This window comes from Nannospalax galili, unplaced genomic scaffold (assembly GCF_000622305.1).
Source record: "Nannospalax galili isolate Female #2095 unplaced genomic scaffold, S.galili_v1.0 scaffold713, whole genome shotgun sequence".
NCBI lineage: Eukaryota > Metazoa > Chordata > Mammalia > Rodentia > Spalacidae > Nannospalax > Nannospalax galili.
Window position 1 is genome coordinate 277,021 of NW_008333780.1, and position 20,874 is coordinate 297,894.

The 20,874-nt window shown below is 41.4% G+C and overlaps 1 protein-coding gene across 2 annotated transcripts in view; it reads right to left on the bottom strand.

The window, feature by feature from the left end:
• The window catches only part of Scp2 (sterol carrier protein 2), a 112,264-nt gene that overhangs the window by 73,543 nt on the left and 17,847 nt on the right, over positions 1 to 20,874 (bottom strand). For both annotated transcript variants that reach the window (XM_029561263.1, XM_008828419.3), the window contains 4 exons: positions 16,631 to 16,757; positions 9,282 to 9,345; positions 3,854 to 3,940; positions 2,031 to 2,181 (listed from right to left, as the gene is read on the bottom strand). In XM_029561263.1, the coding sequence (XP_029417123.1) occupies positions 2,031 to 2,181; positions 3,854 to 3,940; positions 9,282 to 9,345; positions 16,631 to 16,757 (429 nt within the window). The remainder of the gene's footprint in view (positions 1 to 2,030; positions 2,182 to 3,853; positions 3,941 to 9,281; positions 9,346 to 16,630; positions 16,758 to 20,874) is intronic.

Below are 20,874 nucleotides of genomic sequence, written 5' to 3' on the forward strand. Positions count from 1 at the left end.
TACACCTATATCCTGTAAGTTATTGCCAATATTTTCTTCTAATAGCTTCAGGGTTTCCAGTTTCACACTGAGGTCTTTAATCCATTTGGAGTTGACTTTTGTGCAAGGTGAAAGATAAGGATCTAGTATCATTCTACAGCTGGAGATCCAGGTTTGCCAGCACCATTTGTTGAAGATGCTATCTTTCCTCCACTGTGTGTTCTTGGCACTTTGTCAAGTATCAGGTGGCTGAAATTGCATGTAGTCAGGTTTGGGTCTTCAATGATGTTCTATTGATGTATGTGTCTATTTTTGTGCCAGTAGCATGCTGCTTTTATGACTATAGCTCTGTAGTATACTTTGAGATCTGGTATAGTAATCCCCTAGCGTTGCTCTTTGTGTTCAGGGTTGCTTTGGCTATCTGGGGTCTTTTGTGCTTCCATAGGTGGTTTTTGTTGTTGTTGTTTTTTGTTTAAGGTAGCATCTCATATAGCCCAGACTAGCCTCAAACCCACTGTGTAGCTGAGGATGCCTCCTGCCTCTACCTCTCAAGTGCTGAGATTACAGGTGTGTGCCATCAATGCCCCACTGTAAAGAACTATTTTGGTTCATGGTTTCAGAGGTTTCAATCTGTGGTCACCTGACACTCTCACTTTAGGCTCATTGCAAGGCAAAAAATAGCAGAGAACATAGGGTAGAGCAAAGCTGTTTCCCTCATGAAGGCCAGGAAGCAGACTGAGAACTAGCTTTTATAACAAAGCCCCTCACCTGAAACCTATTAAGCTATGAATCCATCGACGGACTAATCCTATGATGAGATCAGGCTCACCATGATCCATTAAGCTGCCAAAGACCTCACCTCAGGAGATGGCTGGATCAGGGATCAAGTCTCTAATACATGAGTTTGTAGGGGATATGTCAAGTCTAATTCATACCACTGGTTAAGTTATGAGGACATTTTCAAATCTGCAGCATGTTGTAAAATTATTTCATAAATTGTAATTTACATACAATTGTTTCTGTGTGGGAGAGGCATCTTCAACTGTTCACCTCACTTTAGGTCTCTAAACTTCCCTTTTGTATTTTCTCTATTTTCTATAAAACCTTAAAAATGTGTATGCATGTCTGTATGTGTGTATGCACATGAGTGCAGGTGCCCATGGAAGCCAGAAGAGGGTGCCTGACCCCCTGGAGCTGAAGTTACTAGTGGCTGTGAACTGCCTGATGCTGGGTGCTAGGAACCAAACCTGGGTCCTCTGGAAGAGTGTTAAGCTCTCTTAACCACTGAGCCATCTCTCCAGGCCCCATTTTCCAGAAAATCTTTAACCAGGATTCCTGAAGTATTAGAAGTAAAGAACATGCTTCTAGAGCTGGGTATGGTGATGCATGTACACCTTTAATCCCAGCACTTTGGGGGCAGAGGCAGGCAGATCTTTGTGAGTTTAAGGCCAGCCTGGACTACATAGTGCACAGTGAATTCCAGGCCAGTTGGGCTACAGGAGATCCAGTCTCAAAGAAAAAAAAAAAAACAACAAAAGACATGCTTTAGAGCTGGGTGTGGTAGTATATGCCTGTAGTCCCAGCTACCAAGAAGGCTGAGGCAGGAAGACCAAATGAGCCAAGAGTTCAAGGCCAGTATAATAAAGACTAACAAGAAAGATTCCATCTCAAGGAAAATATCCTCATTTTTCCTTTAACTTTGTGACACTGGAGTTCCAGGCACATTTAGTCAGTATAAAAATAAATGTATGCCTAGTAAATTAAAATGATCACATCCATGGGTCTATCATAAGTATCTGGTTAGGTACCTAGCTTAGGCTGGCCTTGAATTCCTAATCCTCCTGCCTCTACCTCCCAGGAGCTGGGATTACAAGAGTGTACCACAAAGAGCTCTTATACAGATTCTTAAGGATAGATTACAATATTAAAACCTCTAGACCAACTTTGTATAAGTACCTTCCAGAGCTAATAACAATATAATGTCATGTTGACATTTAAAGTAGCATTTCCTTACTTTGAATTTTTTTTAAAAAATCTAATCTCAGATATACCATTTTAATGATGCTTTTTTCTTCAAATGTGCTTGGCAAGTCAGTCATCATCTCCTGTGCCACAATTTCCACAGCTTTGGATTGTAGGCCATATTTCCGTACGAATTCTTCACTAGCCAAAATTGCTGCAGCAGCACCATCTGAAGTGGGACTAAGAGGAAGTGAAAGTAATGACTCACCCCTAACACCACCTCAATCCTAGGGTTTCAGACTGGAAACTCTGAGAAGAAAAGCCAAGCATGCTTGCTGGCCAATGCACTGTCTTCTTTGTGATATTCATACTAAAAATTGTACATGTGAAGAATGTCATGGTAGGATGACAGGGGCTCCTCCCAAGCCCATGTGACCCCTGAGGAACAGATCCTCAAACAACCTTAAGAGTAAAAATAAATTGGTTTATCTGGGCCAACTAACTGTATGGTCTTAAACACCCAAAAGGAAAGTATAACCAAAGATCGAAGGGATCAATGTAATTCTTTAAGAGTCCATGTGTATAACCAAAAGCTACATAACAAGAAAAAATGCCAGTCAAGAGATACCTTCCTTCAAGTTGATGGCGAGGGTGGCCCAAGAGACTCCCAGACAGTAACCCAGCATAGAACTGGGAAAATGAACAGCAGACCCCAATCTTATCTAAAGGAATGTTGGCAACTGATTGCTGCTAGATGAGGAAGATAGATCTGATCTTCCTAAAACAAGGAACTCTAGACAGGGTGACTAGACTCAGTGGATGGACTAGCACTGGGGAACAGCTGTGATAACACAGTGAACAGTAACAGGGATGACAGAGTGTATGGGTTCCAGTGGGGGTTCGTGTATAAAGATAAATAAGATTGTTTGGGATGTTCTGCATGAAATACACACAAAAAAATCAAAAAATAAAAATGAGTTATATTTGAAAAAATAAATTGTACATGCATCCCACTGAGGTGCTGAGCCTCTAGCAAGACCTCAAATGTCAGTCACTGCTCAGTCTCTAGAGTTCCTTCAAAAGCTCCTGGATTTGCCTCTGCAGATGCATGAGGCAATTTCTGGTCACTTTCTGAGGAGTGAGTCCAAAGGCTATTTCCTATCTTAGTACAATATTCTACTACAGGCACACATAGCTCCAACTTTGCTATATTTCCGATAGCTCCATCTGAAATCCTTTTGGAAACTGGGACAGGATAGAACAGGGGGTACTAAAAAATTCAGAGGTAAGACCCTTGAGGTCTCCCCTCAACATAGACCTCTCCCTCAGAGCAAGCTGTAAAGCTGTGATGCAAACACAAGACCCTTGGTGAGTTGAGAAGGACTTTCTCAGTGGGCTGACCCTCAGACTTAAACAGGTAACAGCTGACACAACTTGTTCACCTATATGGAAGGCAGTAACTCCAAGGCCCAGACAGGAGTATACTCAGGACTACAAAGTCTCAGACAAATTTCTACGAAGAGTGGTGTCAGGCAATTTGCAAGATGCAACTATTGGCATCATTAGAGCTAATTCCTTTTATTTCTGTTCATAGCTACTATTACTGAATAAAACTTTCCAAATTAGAAGACTACAGGGAAAACAAAATGCTCCAAGAAAAAAAACCTTTGGACTCCACTGGCCTCTTAAACCACATTTTAATGAATAAACAAAACAACTAAAGTGGAAGTTACTAGCAAATGAAGAAATAAAACATATTTTTCCACAACAAGAGATGGTTTGTGAGGACCACATTGGTAGTTCTATAAAAGTTACACCCCGAGAAAGTCTAAGGTTTAACCACAGAGGGGTGGGCAGTGCAAGGGGGTAGAAAGTTATGTCTATTTATTAAATGTTAAAATATTTTTCTTACCAACATTGTAAGACACTCAGAAAATCGAAAACAGTTCGAGATTTCATTATTTCGTCTAAACTGTATTCATCTTGGAACTGGGAATACCTAAATACAAAATAATTAGTTGCAAGATGTGAGGTAGCAAATGCAATTTTTGTTGAAGGTGTCTTGGTCCAGTATTAGAGAAACTATGTGAATACTCTTTTTACAACCCACAGGCAAACTTTTACTAAGAAGTTTCAACCTTGAATAAGACATTTGAATGGAGTTTTAAAAACAAAGGGGGGGAGGGGGAGGGGGGAGGGGGGAAGAAACCTTACCTCAAGATACTGAATGTGGTATATTAAACACTGCCTGGTCTAGCTAGGCATGGTGGCATATACTTGTAATCCCAACACTTGGCAGGTGGAGGCAGGTGGATTAGGAGTTCAAAGTTATCCTCGGCTACATAGTGAGTTCCAGGTCAGCCTAGACTATAGAAGACTCAGGTCACAACAATAAGTTTGCTCAGCCTTTGTCCTGGTTTCTAGGTACAGAGCTTCTAAAACCATTGGGATTTCCTAAATGTTAGGAGTGGTTTTGTTATGCTAGTAAATGACTGAAGCAGAGCCCCTAGCCTCATACTCTGTCTCTTGGTCTCTTGTCTCCAGCTCTTCCCTCCCCTAACACCCCTCCTCCTAAACAGGTTCCTCATTGTAGCCCAGGCTGGCATCAAACTCTTCATCCTCCTGCCCCACCTCCTGAGTGCTGGGAATACAGGTGTGCACAACACCCTGCTCCTTTTGTGATTTTCAAGACTGGAGACTGATAACCAAACAGACCAACATATGGAATCACGGTGAGACTTGAGCCAGCTTAACCTCTGCAGAGAAGAGAAAAGCTGGAGTTTGAATTCAGTCTTGTGGCCAGTGATTTATGGAGCATACCTACATAATAAAACCCAATAAAACCCCCGGACACAGAAGCCTGCTGGAGTTTCCTGGCTGGGGAGCACCTGGATGTGCTGGGAAAGAAACAGGGACAGTAAAGTAGCATTCCCTGCTCCACAGAGAGACAGCATGAAAGCGCTGCTGTCTCAGGTGTCTCAGACTGGACTCAAACTTGCTATGCCGATGAGGATGACTTTAAATTTCTGATCCTCCGGCCCGCTGAGCAACAGGCATAAGCCACCGCACCCACTTTCTAATAGACATCCTTTTTAATAAAACTACAATCATAAGTACAGTACTTTCCTGCGTTCTATGTTATTCTAATGGAATCCCTGGATTTGTAGTCAGTGAGCCAGCAGTGTAGGTGGCCTGGCCTACTACCTGCCACTGGTATATGAAATGAGGGCAGTCTGTGAAGGACTGAAGCCTTGATTCATAATCTTGTTCTTGGGGTGGTTTATACCAGCACCAAGTTGCAATATACTCAGCTGGCGTTATAGACCAGTTGGGGGTGGGGGGTAAAATAGAATACTATTTTTTTCGTAGTCGATTACAAAATACTAGTTCTACCAGACATGGTGGGACATACCTTTAATCCCAGCACTTGGGAGGCAGACGCAGAGGCAGCCTAGTCTACACAGCAAGCTCCAGCCATATGAGGCTATATATAGGGAGACCTTGTCTTTTAAAAAAAATAAAACTAGCTCCTTAAAATTAAATGACTGAAGGCTGGTGAGATGGCTCAGTGGGTAAAGGTCCTTGCCACTCAAGACCTGAGTTGAGTCCCTGGAGCCCAAGTAAAGGTGAAATGAGAGAACTTCCTCCACAGGGTGATCCTTGACCTCCTCATGTATGCCATAGCATGTACACCTACACATTATTATGCACACATGCATGTAATGATTAATTAATTACAATTTTAAATAAATTAAATGATTTGCCGGCTGGGGATGTAGCTCAGTTAGTAGAGTGCTTTTCTAGCATGCATGAGGCCTTGGGTTCCCAGAGCCACATAAACTGGATATGGTGGCATATGCCTGTAATCCTAGCACTCAGGAGGTAGAGGCAGGAAGATCAGGAGTTCAAGGTCATCCTCAGACACATATCCAGTTTGAACCCAGTCTGGGCTACCTGAGATCCTGCCTCAAAAAAAAAAAGAGCTAGGCATGGGGGCACACACCTTTAAATCCAGCACTTGGGAGGCAGAGGCAGGTAAATCTCTGTGAGTTTCAGGACAGCCAGAGATACAAAGTGAGACCCTATCTCAAAACAAAAACAAAACAAAAAAATTACTTGTCTAGCATGTACAATGCCCCCGGCTGTATCCCTGGTACCTCAAAATAAGTAAACTTTGAACATACCAACTTCCAGAAACAATCTATTTGGGCCATATCCTGTGCTAAGCACCAAAGACATAGATATAGTTCCTACCCTCAAGGAATTTAGTATGATTCCATGGAAAAGAAATTTGTTGTCGTATGTACAATACAATAAATGCTATGACAGAAATGTTATGTAGGTAGTATAGAAGCACACAAATGTGCATTAAATCCAGATGCCAGAAGATAAATAAAAAAGGGAAAAGGAATTCCTGGCAGAAGTAGCAGCATATGCCAAGCACCCTGAGGTAAAAAGGCCCACTGAGGCATGGCTTGAAGTCTGGGAGGGATGAAGAGGTTAAAATGGAAAAGGATAGGACAATGAACAGGGTTAGAGCAGGAAAGCCTATTTTATGATGTTCATATTCCACACTAAAAACAGTGAGGAGCCACTACAGGTTATTAAGTTGTGCTGTGACAGGAGACGACCTGTATTTCAGCAGGAAAGCTTGGTATGGGACAGCACTTGATGCTCTTGCAGAGGACCTAGGTTCAGTTCCCAACTCACACACTCGCAAACACCGCCCCACAAAAAAGGAGTCAACGGAGTCCTTCCTATACATAGGTCCCAAAGTTGTTATGATATGTTTTGACTGTAGGTTGGTTATAATCTTGGTTTTGAGAATCTCTTGATTCTCAGCCAGCAGGAGGGAGGGTTCCTTTCCCTTTCCATATCTCAATTTTCCCTGTCTTTCCATCTGGCCTCAATTCTCCCCTCTCAGACTTCAGTTGCTTAATCCTAAGGGTTGATGATGGCTAAAGTTCTGTTTTCTGAAGCCTCTTTATGCTGAAAGAAATATAGACTCTTTCTACCCAAGGATGGAAAGTCTCGAACTGACCTTAGGGTACCACAGAGATAAGAGGCTCATCATTTAGTCTTCTGTAATTTCTGAAGCATACCCAAAAGGCTCTTCTAGGATTTCAATGAATTTTATAGGATAAAAATGACACCTAGAAATATTTGCCTATTCAATGTAATTGAGAGTTTATTATATAGAATGTAATAGAAGATCCATTCACCTCCCTCATTCACTGTCCATTAGCTTGGGCACCATGTGCATGTAGTAGGCTACCAAACACATATTTATTGAATGAATGAAATTCCTTAAGAACGCTGTGATGAGTGTGTGAATGAGCAACTGGTTAAATAAGGGGCTGAGAAAAGACTCAGAGTCTTTGTGTGCTAGTTACTTGTCTTGTCACTGTGACCAAAATACCTGACATAAACAACTCACAGGAGGTGGGGTGTGGTGGCACATGCCTTTAGTCCCAGCACTTGGGAGGCAGAGGCAGGCGGATCTCTGTGAGTTCAAGGCCAGCCTGGTCTACATAGTGAGTTCCAGGCCAGCTGGGGCTATAGGGAGACCCCGTCTCAAAAAGACCAAAAAAAAAAAAAAACCACAGAAGGAAGTTGATTTTGATCATGGTTTCAGAGTCCATCCATGGCTGCTTGGCTCCGTGCACTTGGACAGAACATAAAGAACATAATGGCATCAGGAGCACATGGAGAAAGAGCAGAGAGAGCAAGGCAGGAAAGGGCCATGAACAAGATACCCCAGGGATCTACTTCTTCCACTTAGGCCCTACCTTCTAAAATTTTCAGAACTTCCTATAGTACCTGGGGACAAATCACTCAACATATGGGCCTTCATGGGACATTTCATATGCAAACCTTAATACTCTGATTCTCTTGGAAAAGCCAAAAGCTTCTTTTTGAGCCTCAAAGCCAGAAAACTACAGTACTGTAAACTCCTCAGCACTCTATGGAATCTCAAAGATATTAATGATTCTCTAAGATCTAAGAATGAAGGTACCACTTTTAAAAATCATGGGCTTAAGTCTGTGCTCCCCAGCTCTACCAGTCAATAATAGTAGTTGCACCTCATGTTTACTCTGCCCTGAGTACCCTGCTAGAAGTGGAGGAGCAGGGAGGAAGGAGGAGGGAGGAGAGAGGAGGAAGGAGGGTAGAAGAAGAAAAGGAGGAGGAGGAGGAGGAAGGAATTAATCTGACTATGGTGTTCAGTCCTGGGAGGTGATTTGGATTAGACAAGGCCACCAGGGTAGATTGAATTTTATTGAATTAACTGAATCTTGGTGACTTTATAAGAACAGACCAGAAGAAATACAGATGCATGTCCCTCATCTCTTGCTATGTGATGACCTGTACCACCCAGGGACTTTGCTAACAAGAAGGTCATCATCAGCTATGGAACCTCAGCCCTGCACGTCCAGAACCCTTTTGGTAAAGTAAATCCCTTTTCTTTATACCTCATCCAGTCTGTGATATGATGTTATTAGCAAAAGAGAATGGTCTAGTATGTGTGGCATTGCTTTTACAGTGAGTCTAGTTATATGGCATCAATTCAATTCCTAATGGCCCAATTTTACCCAGCAAACATCAGGTAATGCTGTAAGCCAAGCACTGCACATACCACTAGGGACTCAGAGATTACTGAGCTGCAACACATCTGTCTGTATACATCTAATGTACTTTTTCATCAGATTATTTTTAGTGTATAATTATATTGTTATTCCAAGTAAGTTAATAACACTAAAGAAACAAACCAATTTCAGTTATAAAACTAACATGCATTTTGCAATTTTTTTGCTCTGCTAAGAAATCAACCTAGTACCTCATGCATGCTAATCACTAGCACTACCACCAAACTACATCCTCAGCCCCAATTATATCTTTTAATACTTGTAACTCTTCTTATTTAAGAGTCACTAAAGCCAAGCATAGTAACTCATGCCTATAATACCAGCATATTAGGAGGCTGAGGTAGGAGATAGCTACAAGTTCAAGGCCAGCCTATATAATAAGTACCAGGCCAGTCAGGGTTACAAGTCAGGCCCTGTCTCAACACTCCCCAAACTAAAAAAAAGAAACCCTCAAAATATAGGTAAAAAGTATAAGTATATACTTATACTTTATAAAAAGCATAATTAAGTATAATGAGAGAAAACCTATAACTAGAAAAGTAGTCAAAGTTGACTTAGGTATAAGCCTTTTAGAAGAAAAAAAATAAACATTCAAGTTAATATTTTTCAGATCTTACATTTGCTTTCCAAGCATCAAGCTGCATATTACATAGTAAGCCAGACCAGATTTTCACTTCACATTCCTGAAGTACTTACGGGTTATTAACTGAGTGTTTATGATTTTTCCATCCAATTTTTGCAAAGTGTTCAACTTTAGTTCCTGTAGAGAGAGCAAACATCTATCAACGTGTTATTTTCTGCTGCTCATTAGCAAATGTTGCGTGGTGCTCAGTGTTCTGCTACATATGCCCATGGTTCCCCTTCATGATGCCTGTACTGAAGACTGACAGGGAGCATCATGAATTCTTAAATTAAATTTGAATATTTTTCATGAATTGAATCAACTCAGAGGCATATGAGATGAAAATAATTCAAACTGTCTATTCTACTTAATATAATTAGGACTGAGTTTCAAAATCTAGAAAATACAGTCTAGGACCTCAGTGCTTAGCAGATCACTGCCAGCCACACTTCTAGCCTCTGCCATGCACGCTGATGCCCCTGGGTCAGTGGTGTGCCAGTCACGCCCTTCAGAGCCTGAGAAACACCTCAACAACTACCTCTTCTTTACATAAGGTACAAGGATCCTTAGAGAAGTTACATCCTGAGAACACTGCCAGCAACACACACCACCAGTGCAGAGCCTGGCTGCCCACGCGTACTAGCAGGGCAGAACTCAGTCAGTCAGCCCACCTACATGCCCCAGTGGCACCCATGGTTGGCTGACCATCAATATCACCCAGTGGCTGTCAAGACCTAGCTGCAGTCCTCAACATTAGGAATCTGGGAAGTTTATAGACTTCAGAAATAACCTAGAGGACACTGGGGTGAAGCTGTCATTTGACAATGTGAAACCTCCCAACTGCCACTCAGAGAATCTTAGATCGAAGGCCTGTGAGCTACTGCTGCCTGCTGTGAGGACAAAGTTTCTGCTTTTACCCATAGTGAAACCCTGAGGGGAAATCAGTCTGTTGAAGAATACCTTGGTTCACAGTGGGGTTATTGTGCTGAATGAGGACCAGAAACAGCCAAAGTGTAACCTGCATGCAAGGGCTACAAACAACTAACTTTTACGAAGAAAACCAAGCATTTCCAATAGCTGAGAAAGAGAGAAATCTGTACTTAACATTCCTAAGCAGTGTGTAAAAAAAAACAAAAATTAAGAGTGAAAAATACCATTCTAAGAAGCCTGGGCATACTCTGACCCAAAACCACATTTTGGCATACCTTGCATACTTTGGCATACCTGCGTTGTAAGAATTAAAGATCAATGACATTGTAATGACATATGATTTCTGCAATTTCTGCAGTACACAAAGTTTGGGGGTGGGTAGTGTTAGGGTAGGGATGGGAGAAGAGGTCTGAATTAACAAAAACTCACTATACATATGTGTGTGTGTGTGTGTGTGTGTGTGTGTGTGTGTGTGTGTGTATCAGGCTGGGCATAATGGCACACACCTTTAATTTCAGCAATCAGAAAGCAGAAGCAGGCAATCTTGTGGTCTATATAGTGAGTTCCAGGCTAGCTGTGGCTACAGGGAAACTCTGTCTCAAAACAATAAGGGCTGAAGAGATGGTTCAGTGGTTAAGAGCACTGGCTGCTCCTGCGGAAGACCTAGGTTCAATTCCCAACACCCACATGGTGGCTAACAACTGTCCATAACTCTGTCCATAACAGTTCCATAACTCTGTCCATAACAACTGTCCATAACAGTTCCAGGGGAATCCAATGCCCTCTTCTGACCTCCATGGGAACTGCATGACATGGGTGCACTTACACGCATGTAGGCAATACATTAACAAACATAAAAATAAATAAAACCCTTTTTTAAAAAAAGAACAAGCAACAAATACCTGGTAAGTGCCACTATCTTTTTTTCCCTTTTGCTTTCCATGGAATCCAATTCATGTATGAAAGAGCATCAACTAGAAAAACATTCTGCCAGTCATTTACCACATATTTCTTTTTTTTTTAATATTTTATTTTTATTTTATGTGTATGAGTGTATTGCCTGCATGTATGTGAGTGCACCCATGTTGTGCAATGCCATGGAGGTCAGAAGAGAGCTTCGGATTCCCCTGGAACTGGAGTTAAGGACAGTTCGTAGCCGTCGTGTGGGTGCTGGGAATCGAACCCGGGTCCTCTTCAAGAGCAGTCAGCGCTCTTAACCGCTGAGCCATCTCTCCAGCCCCAATTTACCACATATTTCTTAAACCTGACGCTGATGAAAGATTGATATCCACTAATTCAGAAATGCCCATTACGGATTGGCTGTTGTCAGGCATGGAAGAAAACACTTGAAATCCCAGCACTTGGCAAGTTGAGGCAGGAGGATCAGGAAGTCAAGGCCAGCTTCAGCTAGGAGACCCCAAAAAAGTTCCCCTCTCAAAGGAAAAAATAATAATAATTTTGGCTGTTCAAAGGATATGCTTAGTATAAAAATATTCCAATCTCCCTGAATCAAATTATACAGCCACAAAAATCTGTTGATTCTATCAACTTAAATTCTAAAACTTCTACTATTTGTTGAAAAGCAGCATTTCAAGACAGGAATAGCAGTTCACACGTATAATCCCAGCACTCAGGAAGCTGAGGCAACAATACTGCTGTGAATGTCAAGCTGCGTGGGCCATGTAGTAAGTTCTAGGCTAGCCTGGGCTACAATGTGAGATGCTGTCAAAAAATAAGAACAAATTCAACTAAAAATAGTATACATTTTTTAATACATTTTTAGTGAAAATAAAGACATTCAGAAGAAAACTGAGGGAATTTGCTGACCGAAGATCTACAGGGAAAGAGATGCTAAGAAACAGGAAAGGAAGCACTAGAGGAATTTCTCAAAGCTGAATTGGTCCTCTGTGGATAAACAGACATGCAGGAAAGAGTTACCAGCAACAAGAAAGGACAAATAAAGACTCATTTGAAGAAAAACACTATTTTAAAGCAGCAACAACCATAACTATTAGGAAATATAAATACAAAGAAACAGCTATGGTAATATAAAGGTTATGGGGAGAATCGTACTCTGTAAGGCAATTTATACTTAGGAAGTTGTAACATACCACCTGCATATGGATTGTGTTAAGTTAGAGCTCTAGAAACCACCAACATATAACACAGGTTGTGGATAAAAAGACTGAAATTAAAAAAAAAAAAAAGCCAGTGAAATAGTATACATTTTTATTTCAAATTTTAGACTAGAAAACTATCAAGCTATTTCAAGTAATATAAAACTTAAGAAAATATGTAAGTTTAAAATCACACCAGTACCAAGATTTCCAAGGCCAATGGAAGCCATTAAATCTGTCCCCAGAGCCTCCAAAAATAATACAAAATAAGAGGAAAAAATGTGACTGTATAATACCATATAATCAGCAAAACCAGAAAAAAGATGATGCCAAAAACCTCAAAATATCTGTAATTTAGGAAAAAAGAAAAACACACCAAAAAAAGCCCAAATCCTGACCACAGACCTTTGAAGGTACAAGAGCAGCCTGAGGTAAAACAGCACAGAGAAGAGGGCTAGCCACAGGCCTACAGTTGCTCTGAAACTACAACAGACAGACAACCACTCCCTCTCCACGTGCGAACATGCAGAGAAAACGTTCCTACAGTGGAAATCAATGGAGGCTTTCTGTTTGTTGTGTTTGTGTGGTACATCTGTATGTGGCATACAGGGTCTGGGATTTGAAATCAGGTCCTCATATTTGCATAGCAAATGCTCTTATCTGCTGAGCCATTCCCACAGACCCCCAAAAATACATTTTTAAGTTGTAAATTTTTTTTTTTTTTTGGAGACAGGGTCTCAGTATGTAACCCTAACCTGGCCTGAAATTCACTACGCAGACCAGGCTGGCCTTGAACTCACAGAGTTCTGTCTCTGTCTCCTGAGTGCAGGAATTAAAGGCATGTACCCACTATTCCTGGATGTATATTATTTTTAAGGCAGTCAATAAATAGTGAAAGATTACTTTTTAGATTTCTAGTCAAATTGGTTTGAAAATATAAATGAAATGTATAATTTTTTAGAGAAATTTAGATTACCAAAATTGATCCAATTGGAAATAAACATTCAAACCCAAAGGAATAGAGAAATCTGTGCAGGAGATGTTGATCAGTTGGCAGAGATCTTGTCTCACAAGTAGGAGACCATGGATTCAGGCCTAAACAACACATAAACTGGGCATGGTGACACACACCCATAATTTCAGTGCTCAGAAGGTAGCGGCAAGAGGATCAGAAATTCGAGGTCATCCTCAGTTATAGAGAGTTAGAGGTCAGCCAAGGATACATGAGACTCTGCCCTCCCCTACCAAAAAAAAAGAAGAGAGGGGAGAGGCGGGGAGGGAAGAGGGGAGAAGAGAGGCAGAGAGATGATTGTAGGCATCTACCCAAGAAGAAAAAACTGATTCAGAGTTTCACACAAAACTATCAAACCTGTAACAGTCAAGTGGTCCCAATGCTCCATAAATTATTTTTTTACAAAGGAAGTATAAAATCAACATTCAGAGACTAGTGGTGTAGCTCAGTAATAGAGCACTTGCCTGGCACAGACAAGGCCCAGGGTCCCCAGCATGACAAAAAATAAAAATAAATTTCCAAATGCTTTCAATGTGGCTAATGGGCCTAAGTAGCTCAGACCTAAGTTCAAAACAAAACAAATTAAGCTCCAAAGTTGATAAAAATAAATAATAAATAAATAAATAAATAAATACACTCCCCTCCCCCAAAAAGGAAATTACAGCAGGGCCTGGTAGTGCATACTTGAAATTTTATCACTTAAAAGGTAGAAGTAGGAGGATCAGGGGTTCAAGACAAGCCTCAATACACAGAGAGTTCAGGCCAGCCTGGGCTACTTGAGACCCTGTCATAAAAAGACAAAAATAAATGGAACACTGAGAAATAAACAACAAAATTATGAGGGGCTTTTGGGCTATAAAGAATATTCATGGGATAACATAACTAGGGAAATTTAGAATAAGGTCTGTAGATTAGATAACAGCATCATGTCAACTTTTTTTGGAGGGGGAGGAAGACTGGGGTCTTACTCTGTTGTCAAGGTTGGCCTCAGAGGCCCAGGCTCAAGTCTCAAGTGCTTCTCCTGCCACAGCTCACCAGTAGCTAGGACTTTAGACACACAGGTCACCCTACCTGGCTTCATAGTCATTTGATTTTGGTCATTATAATGTAGCTGTGAAAGTCTATAATTTATTCTCAGTTTTTCAAGTAATGGTGACATAGATGAAAGAGATTTCAAAATAAGCATAGCAAAATATAAATGTTAAGAAAAAAGGTATTGGGAATTTTTTGTACTATTTTTGCAACATTCTTATTAAATCTGAAGATATTTCAAAACAAATACTGAGAAAGTCATCCTACAACATTTCTTAATAAGTGTAAAAGTGAAGTATACCATCTTTCAAAACCTTTCAACTGATAACCATAAAGAAATTTAATTTTAAAATGATTGAACCAAGGGGCTGGAGAGATGGCTCATCAGTTAAGAGCATTGACTGCTCTTGCAGAGGACTCGGGTTTGATTCCCAGCACCCACATAGCAGCTAATAATCATCCTTAACTCCAGTTCCAGGGGAATCCGAAGCCTCTTCTGACCTCTGCGGCATTGCACGACACGGGTGCACTCACATATGTTGGGGGACTCTGCTGCTAAGGTTGTAGTCCTCCATGTCCTGATAGCTCTAAGGAGCTTGACACTGTATGGAGGACTCCCTTTCTCAGTGGGGACTTTTGCTCTCTGCCTGACTTACCTGGAAAGTGCCTCCAAGCACAGATGCCTGGCCTTATTTGGAACATGACCTTTGGCATAGTTACCGGCAATAAAACTGCCCCCAGGTTTTTTCTATATGATAATTAGGCATTGCCCTATAGTCAATGATAGGATCCCTCTACCACATGTAAATAAAGCATACTGTGAACACCCATCAGCTGAAGCTTTGGCTGCCACCTCCACCCTACACTTTTCCCTGACCCCACTGAATAAATGAGCTGTCTCACTGAAGCTGTCGCCCGGAAAGGTTTTTCCATCATACTCATGGCCATCCTGACCCTGTTAGTCGCCTCTGCTCCCTTTGTTCTCATGGATCAGTGGCCAATGACCCACGAGGGAAGGGAGAGACCCACACATATACATGCAGGCCATACACTAATACACATAAAGATAATAAATAAAATATTTTGAAAAAAAGATTGAACCAAGGAGATGGCTCAAGTAGGTAAAAGTGCTGGTCATACAAGCCTGATGACCCAGCTTTGATCCTTTTTGCCCTCTGATCTTCATACACACACACACACACACACACACACACACACACGCACACACACACGCACACACACGCACACACACACACACAATATTTTAAAATAAATAAAATAAAATAGGCCCCAAAAGTTTTTCTCCATTCCCCATGTGACGACTGATCCAGGCAGTGGGCCCTCACCTGACAATGAAGCTGCCAGTACCTTGACTTTGAACTTCAAATATTCAAAACGGTGAGGAACCTGTATAAACCATGAAGCCTGTGGTATTTTTGTTATGGCAGCTCAAACTGACTAATATGCTAAAAGTAGGTTGCATTGATCAAAAATGTAAAAATAGAGGCTGGAGAGATGGCTCAGTGGTTAAGAGCACTGACTGCTCTTGCAGAGGACCTGGATTCGATTCCCAGCACCCACATGGTGGCTACAAACCATCATTGACTCCAGTTCCAGGGGAATCTGAAGCCCTCTTCTGACCTCCGTGGCATTGCATGACACAGGTGCACTCACATACATGCAGGCAATACACTCATACACATAAAATAAAAATAATAAATAAAATATATTAGTCATTTGGGGTCCAGAAGTGGACTTTGAGGCAAGTGCTAGTGTGAGCCTGTCCTGAAGACATTATTAGTGGTGTCTTTGAGTTCCTCTGAGGATGCTGCAGATGAGGGCTTAAAACCTGACTAGGAACTAAAGAAAGGGGATATCTGTTAGAACAACAGCAATGATCTTTATACTACTGTCTACAATTATATGGAAATTAGAAAACAAGGAAAATGTTGATTCCTTAAACTTAACTCAAAAACCACTTTATATCTTATACATCCCAATATCTTCCACAAATCCTTAATAAAATACCTGATATTTCCTTTTTTAAATTACTTTTTTAATTTTATGTGTACGAGTGTATTGCCTGCATGTATGTAAGTACACCCATGTTGTTGTGCAGTGCCCACAGAAGTCAGAAGAGAGCATCAAATCCCCTGGAACTGTATCAAGGACAGTTGTTAGCTGCCATGTGGGTGCTGTGAACTGAACCTGGGTCCTCTGCAAGAGCAGAGTACTTTCAACAGCTAAGTCATCTCTCCAGCCCTATCACCTGCTATTTCTTATCCCATGTGTATTACTAGTAATAAGTCTGAAAGATTTTTTTTTAACATACCATGTTTTTCCATATGCTCTTTTCCAGCAAGCCCAAACATCTGTGGAACAACTGGGTGGTCAGACAATCCATACTTATTGATCAAGACTTCAAGATGTTTATCTATTGGATGAGACCTATCTGAAAACTTAAGAGAGAGGGGAAAAAAAACAAAATTTAGCAAGTGGTTGACACAGTGAATGTCTCTTTTAACTACAACACTACTCCTAAGCAACCAAACACTTGTTTATCCTAAGAACATAGTAAACCATAAATGGTCAATGTAAACAAAATCTTCAAGAAATACTTTGCAGAAAAACATGGGAAGCTGGGTATGATATACATCCCTATAATTCCAACACTTGGGGGGATCAAGGAAAAAGCCAGCCTTCCAGGAACCAGGAACCAGGCCTCACAGGACACCAGACCTGTCTTGAAATTGGACTTCTCAGCCACCAGAACCATGGGAAATAAATTTCTATTCCTCTAAAGTCAAAAAAAAAAAAAAAAAAAAAAACCCAAAACCCACTTACTCCTAAAATTGAAATGGTACCACCCTACAAAACATCCAACTAAAGCGGGACTTTAGGATCACATGGGCGTATTAAATCAGGAAAACCAGGTCTGAGAACTTTTCAGATGACCAAGGACCCTATAAAGAGGACTACATCTAACATTGTGATGGCTATGGCCCCACCAACCTATCATCTGATCACACACACACACACACACACACACACACACACACACACACCACACACGTGCACATCAAGGGACCGATAGACAGAGAACTCCCAATTCTCCCAAGGGCTCCAGCTTGGCTTGGTCCCTGCTACTGATACAGCCTACTTCAATTGCCATCTGTCCACCTACTGTTTGCCCATCTGGACCTGCCATTCATCCATCCATCCACCTGTTCATTCACCTGCACACCATCCTGCCCTTCACCTCTACAGGCTCCACTCAGTTTTGCAGCTCAATTCTGATTTTGTAGCAACAGAAGCAACAGCACCTCCAGCAGGGCTATTATTCCTTCCAGCAGAGATTCTCTTTGCCTCCCAATCAGCTTCTGCCTCTCTGACCTCCTCAAAATGCCTTGAATTCTGCTACAGTTTCTTGAACCCCTTTGTAACCATCCTATAACCTACATATATACAGATAGATAGATGACAACTAGATAGACAAACAAATGTATGTGTAATATGTAACATATGGTTCAAAAGTTACTGTTAGTGGGGCCAAAGAGATGGCTCGGTGCCTAAGAGCACTGACTGCTCTCAAAGAGAGCCTAGGTTCTAGTCCCAGCACCCACATGGCAGCTAACAACGATTCTTAACTCCAGTTCCAGGAGATCTGATACAGCTCTTCTGACCTCCACAGGCATTGCATGACATAGGTATACTTACACAGGTACAGGTAAAACACTCATACACATAAAATAAAAATATAAATAAAATATTTTTTTAAAAAGAAAGTTACTATTAGTAAATAAAGATCGGAAAACAGAACCTGTGTTTGCTTTGACCTGACTACCAAAGAAAGCTGAAAACTTCTGCCAATCAAACCCTGTGACTTTACTGTTATTCAGTAAGTTCTGACATTTTAGAAGACAAAACATACCACTTGTATTTCTGACATGTGACAACATGTACAAAACACACACACACGCACGCACACACACACGCACGCAAACAAACACACACAAATTTTCTTTTGAGACAGGATCTCACTATGTAATTCTGGCTGGCCTAGAACTCACTATGTAGACCAGGTTGACCTTGAACTCACAGAGCTTGGCTTGCCTCTGCCTCCCAAGTGCTGGGATGAAAGGCGTCTGCCATCATTTCCAGGTTAAAATATTTCTTGCCCACATATAATTTTACCATTCTTTTATATATTAAAATTAAAGAAAATCTGCATTCTAATAAGATGGATATTCTTTTTATTTTTTACACGAATATTGCAATTTTCATTGGTTGAGTATCTGATACTGTAGGACATAAAGCATCTTCAACATGTCAGAGTAAACTGATTTTTTTTTTTTTTTTTGGTCTTTTTGAGAAAGGGTCTCCCTGTGCCCCCGGCTTTTTTGGTTTCACTATGGAGACCAGGCTGGCCTCGAACTCACAGAGATCCACCTACCTCTGCCTCTTGAGTGCTGGGATTAAAGGCATGCACCACCACACCCGGCTAAACTGATTTTTTTTAAAGTCATTTTTAAAATATTTTATTATTTTTATGTGTACGAGTCTATTGCCTACATGTATGTAAGTGCACCTGTGTCATGCAATACCTGTGGAGGTCAGAAGAGGTTGTAGGATCCTGAACTGGAGTTATGGACAGTTGTTAGCTGCTCTGTATGTGCTGGGAACCGAACCTGGGTATAGGAAACCAGGATGAGATGAGCCTAAAACTTTTTTTTTTTTTTTTTTGGTCTTTTTGAGACAGGGTCTCCCTGTAGCCCCAAGCTGTCCTGGAACTCACTACGTAGACCAGGCTGGCCTTGAACTCACAGAGCACCTGCCTCTGCCTCTTGAGTGCTGGGATTAAAGGCATGTGCCACCACGCCCGGCAAGCCTAAAACTTTTAAGTCCAGGCTGCACTCTATGCTAAAGGGAGGGGTGCTGAAAACAGTGCCTCTGATAATCCCTGTCTTGTGGAACACTGTGAGACTGCCAGGAGGAAGCGGCCTGGTCATAAGTGCAGGCTGCCTGCTCTGTGAGAAAGGGTCTTGGTCAACAACCCTTAGCTCATCTCCTTGTCCTGAACAAATAACCCAGCTATCCTTGGCTAAGAGATTAGGCCAGGTTAAAGGTTTACTCCTGGGCTAAAAGCTAAAAGTTCACCATGCTTTTAGCTCTAAGAAAGAAAACATTGTGGCAAATAAATTACTGGATGGGCATTGATAACCTTGAGTAAAAGTTTAAGAATCCTTCTGGCGCCAACTAACAGACTAAATGTCCTGTTTCTTTGTACCCTAAATCTTTGTATGTGACTGCCATATCCCACGTTACTGCTAGTTCCTTGGGATGTATAAAAACCATCTGAATTTTAAAATTAACAGCTTGTTGAAAAGACACAGGTCCCAGGGCCCAAGACTCTGTGGCTGATCAAGTCTCTCTGCCCCGAAGCCAGGAGGTCCCCTGCTAAGCAAAGCAAACCCAAGTCCCGACGCCCAGGTCCTCTACAAGAACAGCCAGTGCTCTTAACCACTGAGCCATCTCTCCAATACCCTGATGTTTTGAGTTTTGTTTTGTTCTTTTTTAAACAGTGTTTCCCTGTAGCCCCAATTGGCCTAGAACTCACTATGTAGGCCAGGCTGACCTAAATTTCAGGGGAATCTGCCTGCCTCCGCCTCCTGGGTGCTGTGATTAAAGGCATGCACCACCACACAGTCCATGTTTTGAGTTTTAATTGTCAATGCTGAGAATGTACGCAAATATATAACACAAAGTGACAGAAGTACATTTAGGGCCATTTCAAAAATTCTTGGAAATTCTGTTCTAATTCCAAGCCAAAATTATTTAACATTATTTTTCAACATCAAATAATCTAACACAATATGAATTAAAGATACACTAATTTTATCAATGCTGAAGAATGAAAGTAGTGTCAGAAACCTAGCCAGCAGCTTGAGGTCACTGAGGATGAAACCTCTACCCCAGTCAGGTTTGGACTACCTCCTCTATCCCTGGTAACACAATAATTTTACAGAAGGCAAAGTATCACAATTGGACCTCCTTAGAATTTGAAATGCTGTGTTAAAGGAGGGAGGAAGCATCACAATTACCACTCTTAAGATTCAAAGTAGTGGGGGCTGGAGAGACGGTTCAGCAGTTAAGAGCACTGACTGCTCTTGCAGAGGACCTGAGTGGGTTCAATTCCCAGCACCCGCATGGGGGCTAACAACCATCTGCAACTCCAGGTCCAAGGGATCCTACACCCTCTTCTGTCTTCCTTGGGCACTGTGCAACATAGGTGCATTTATATACATGCACATAAAATAAAAATCATAAATAAAATTTTTAAAAAGATTTAAAATCCTATATGAGGGCTAGTAGACGTGCTTGCTTCCAAGCCTGCTGACCTGAGTTCAACCCACAGAACCCACATGTTGGAAGTGTTAGGGTTTGGACCTACAGCAACTCCCTTCCCAATGCAGCAGGGCCTCAAGGATCTGCAGGGCCCCTGAGAATGTAGGAACTGAGTTAATGAGCACTCTGATCTTGGAAGACAAGATAAACAGACTCCATCTTTTGACCAGA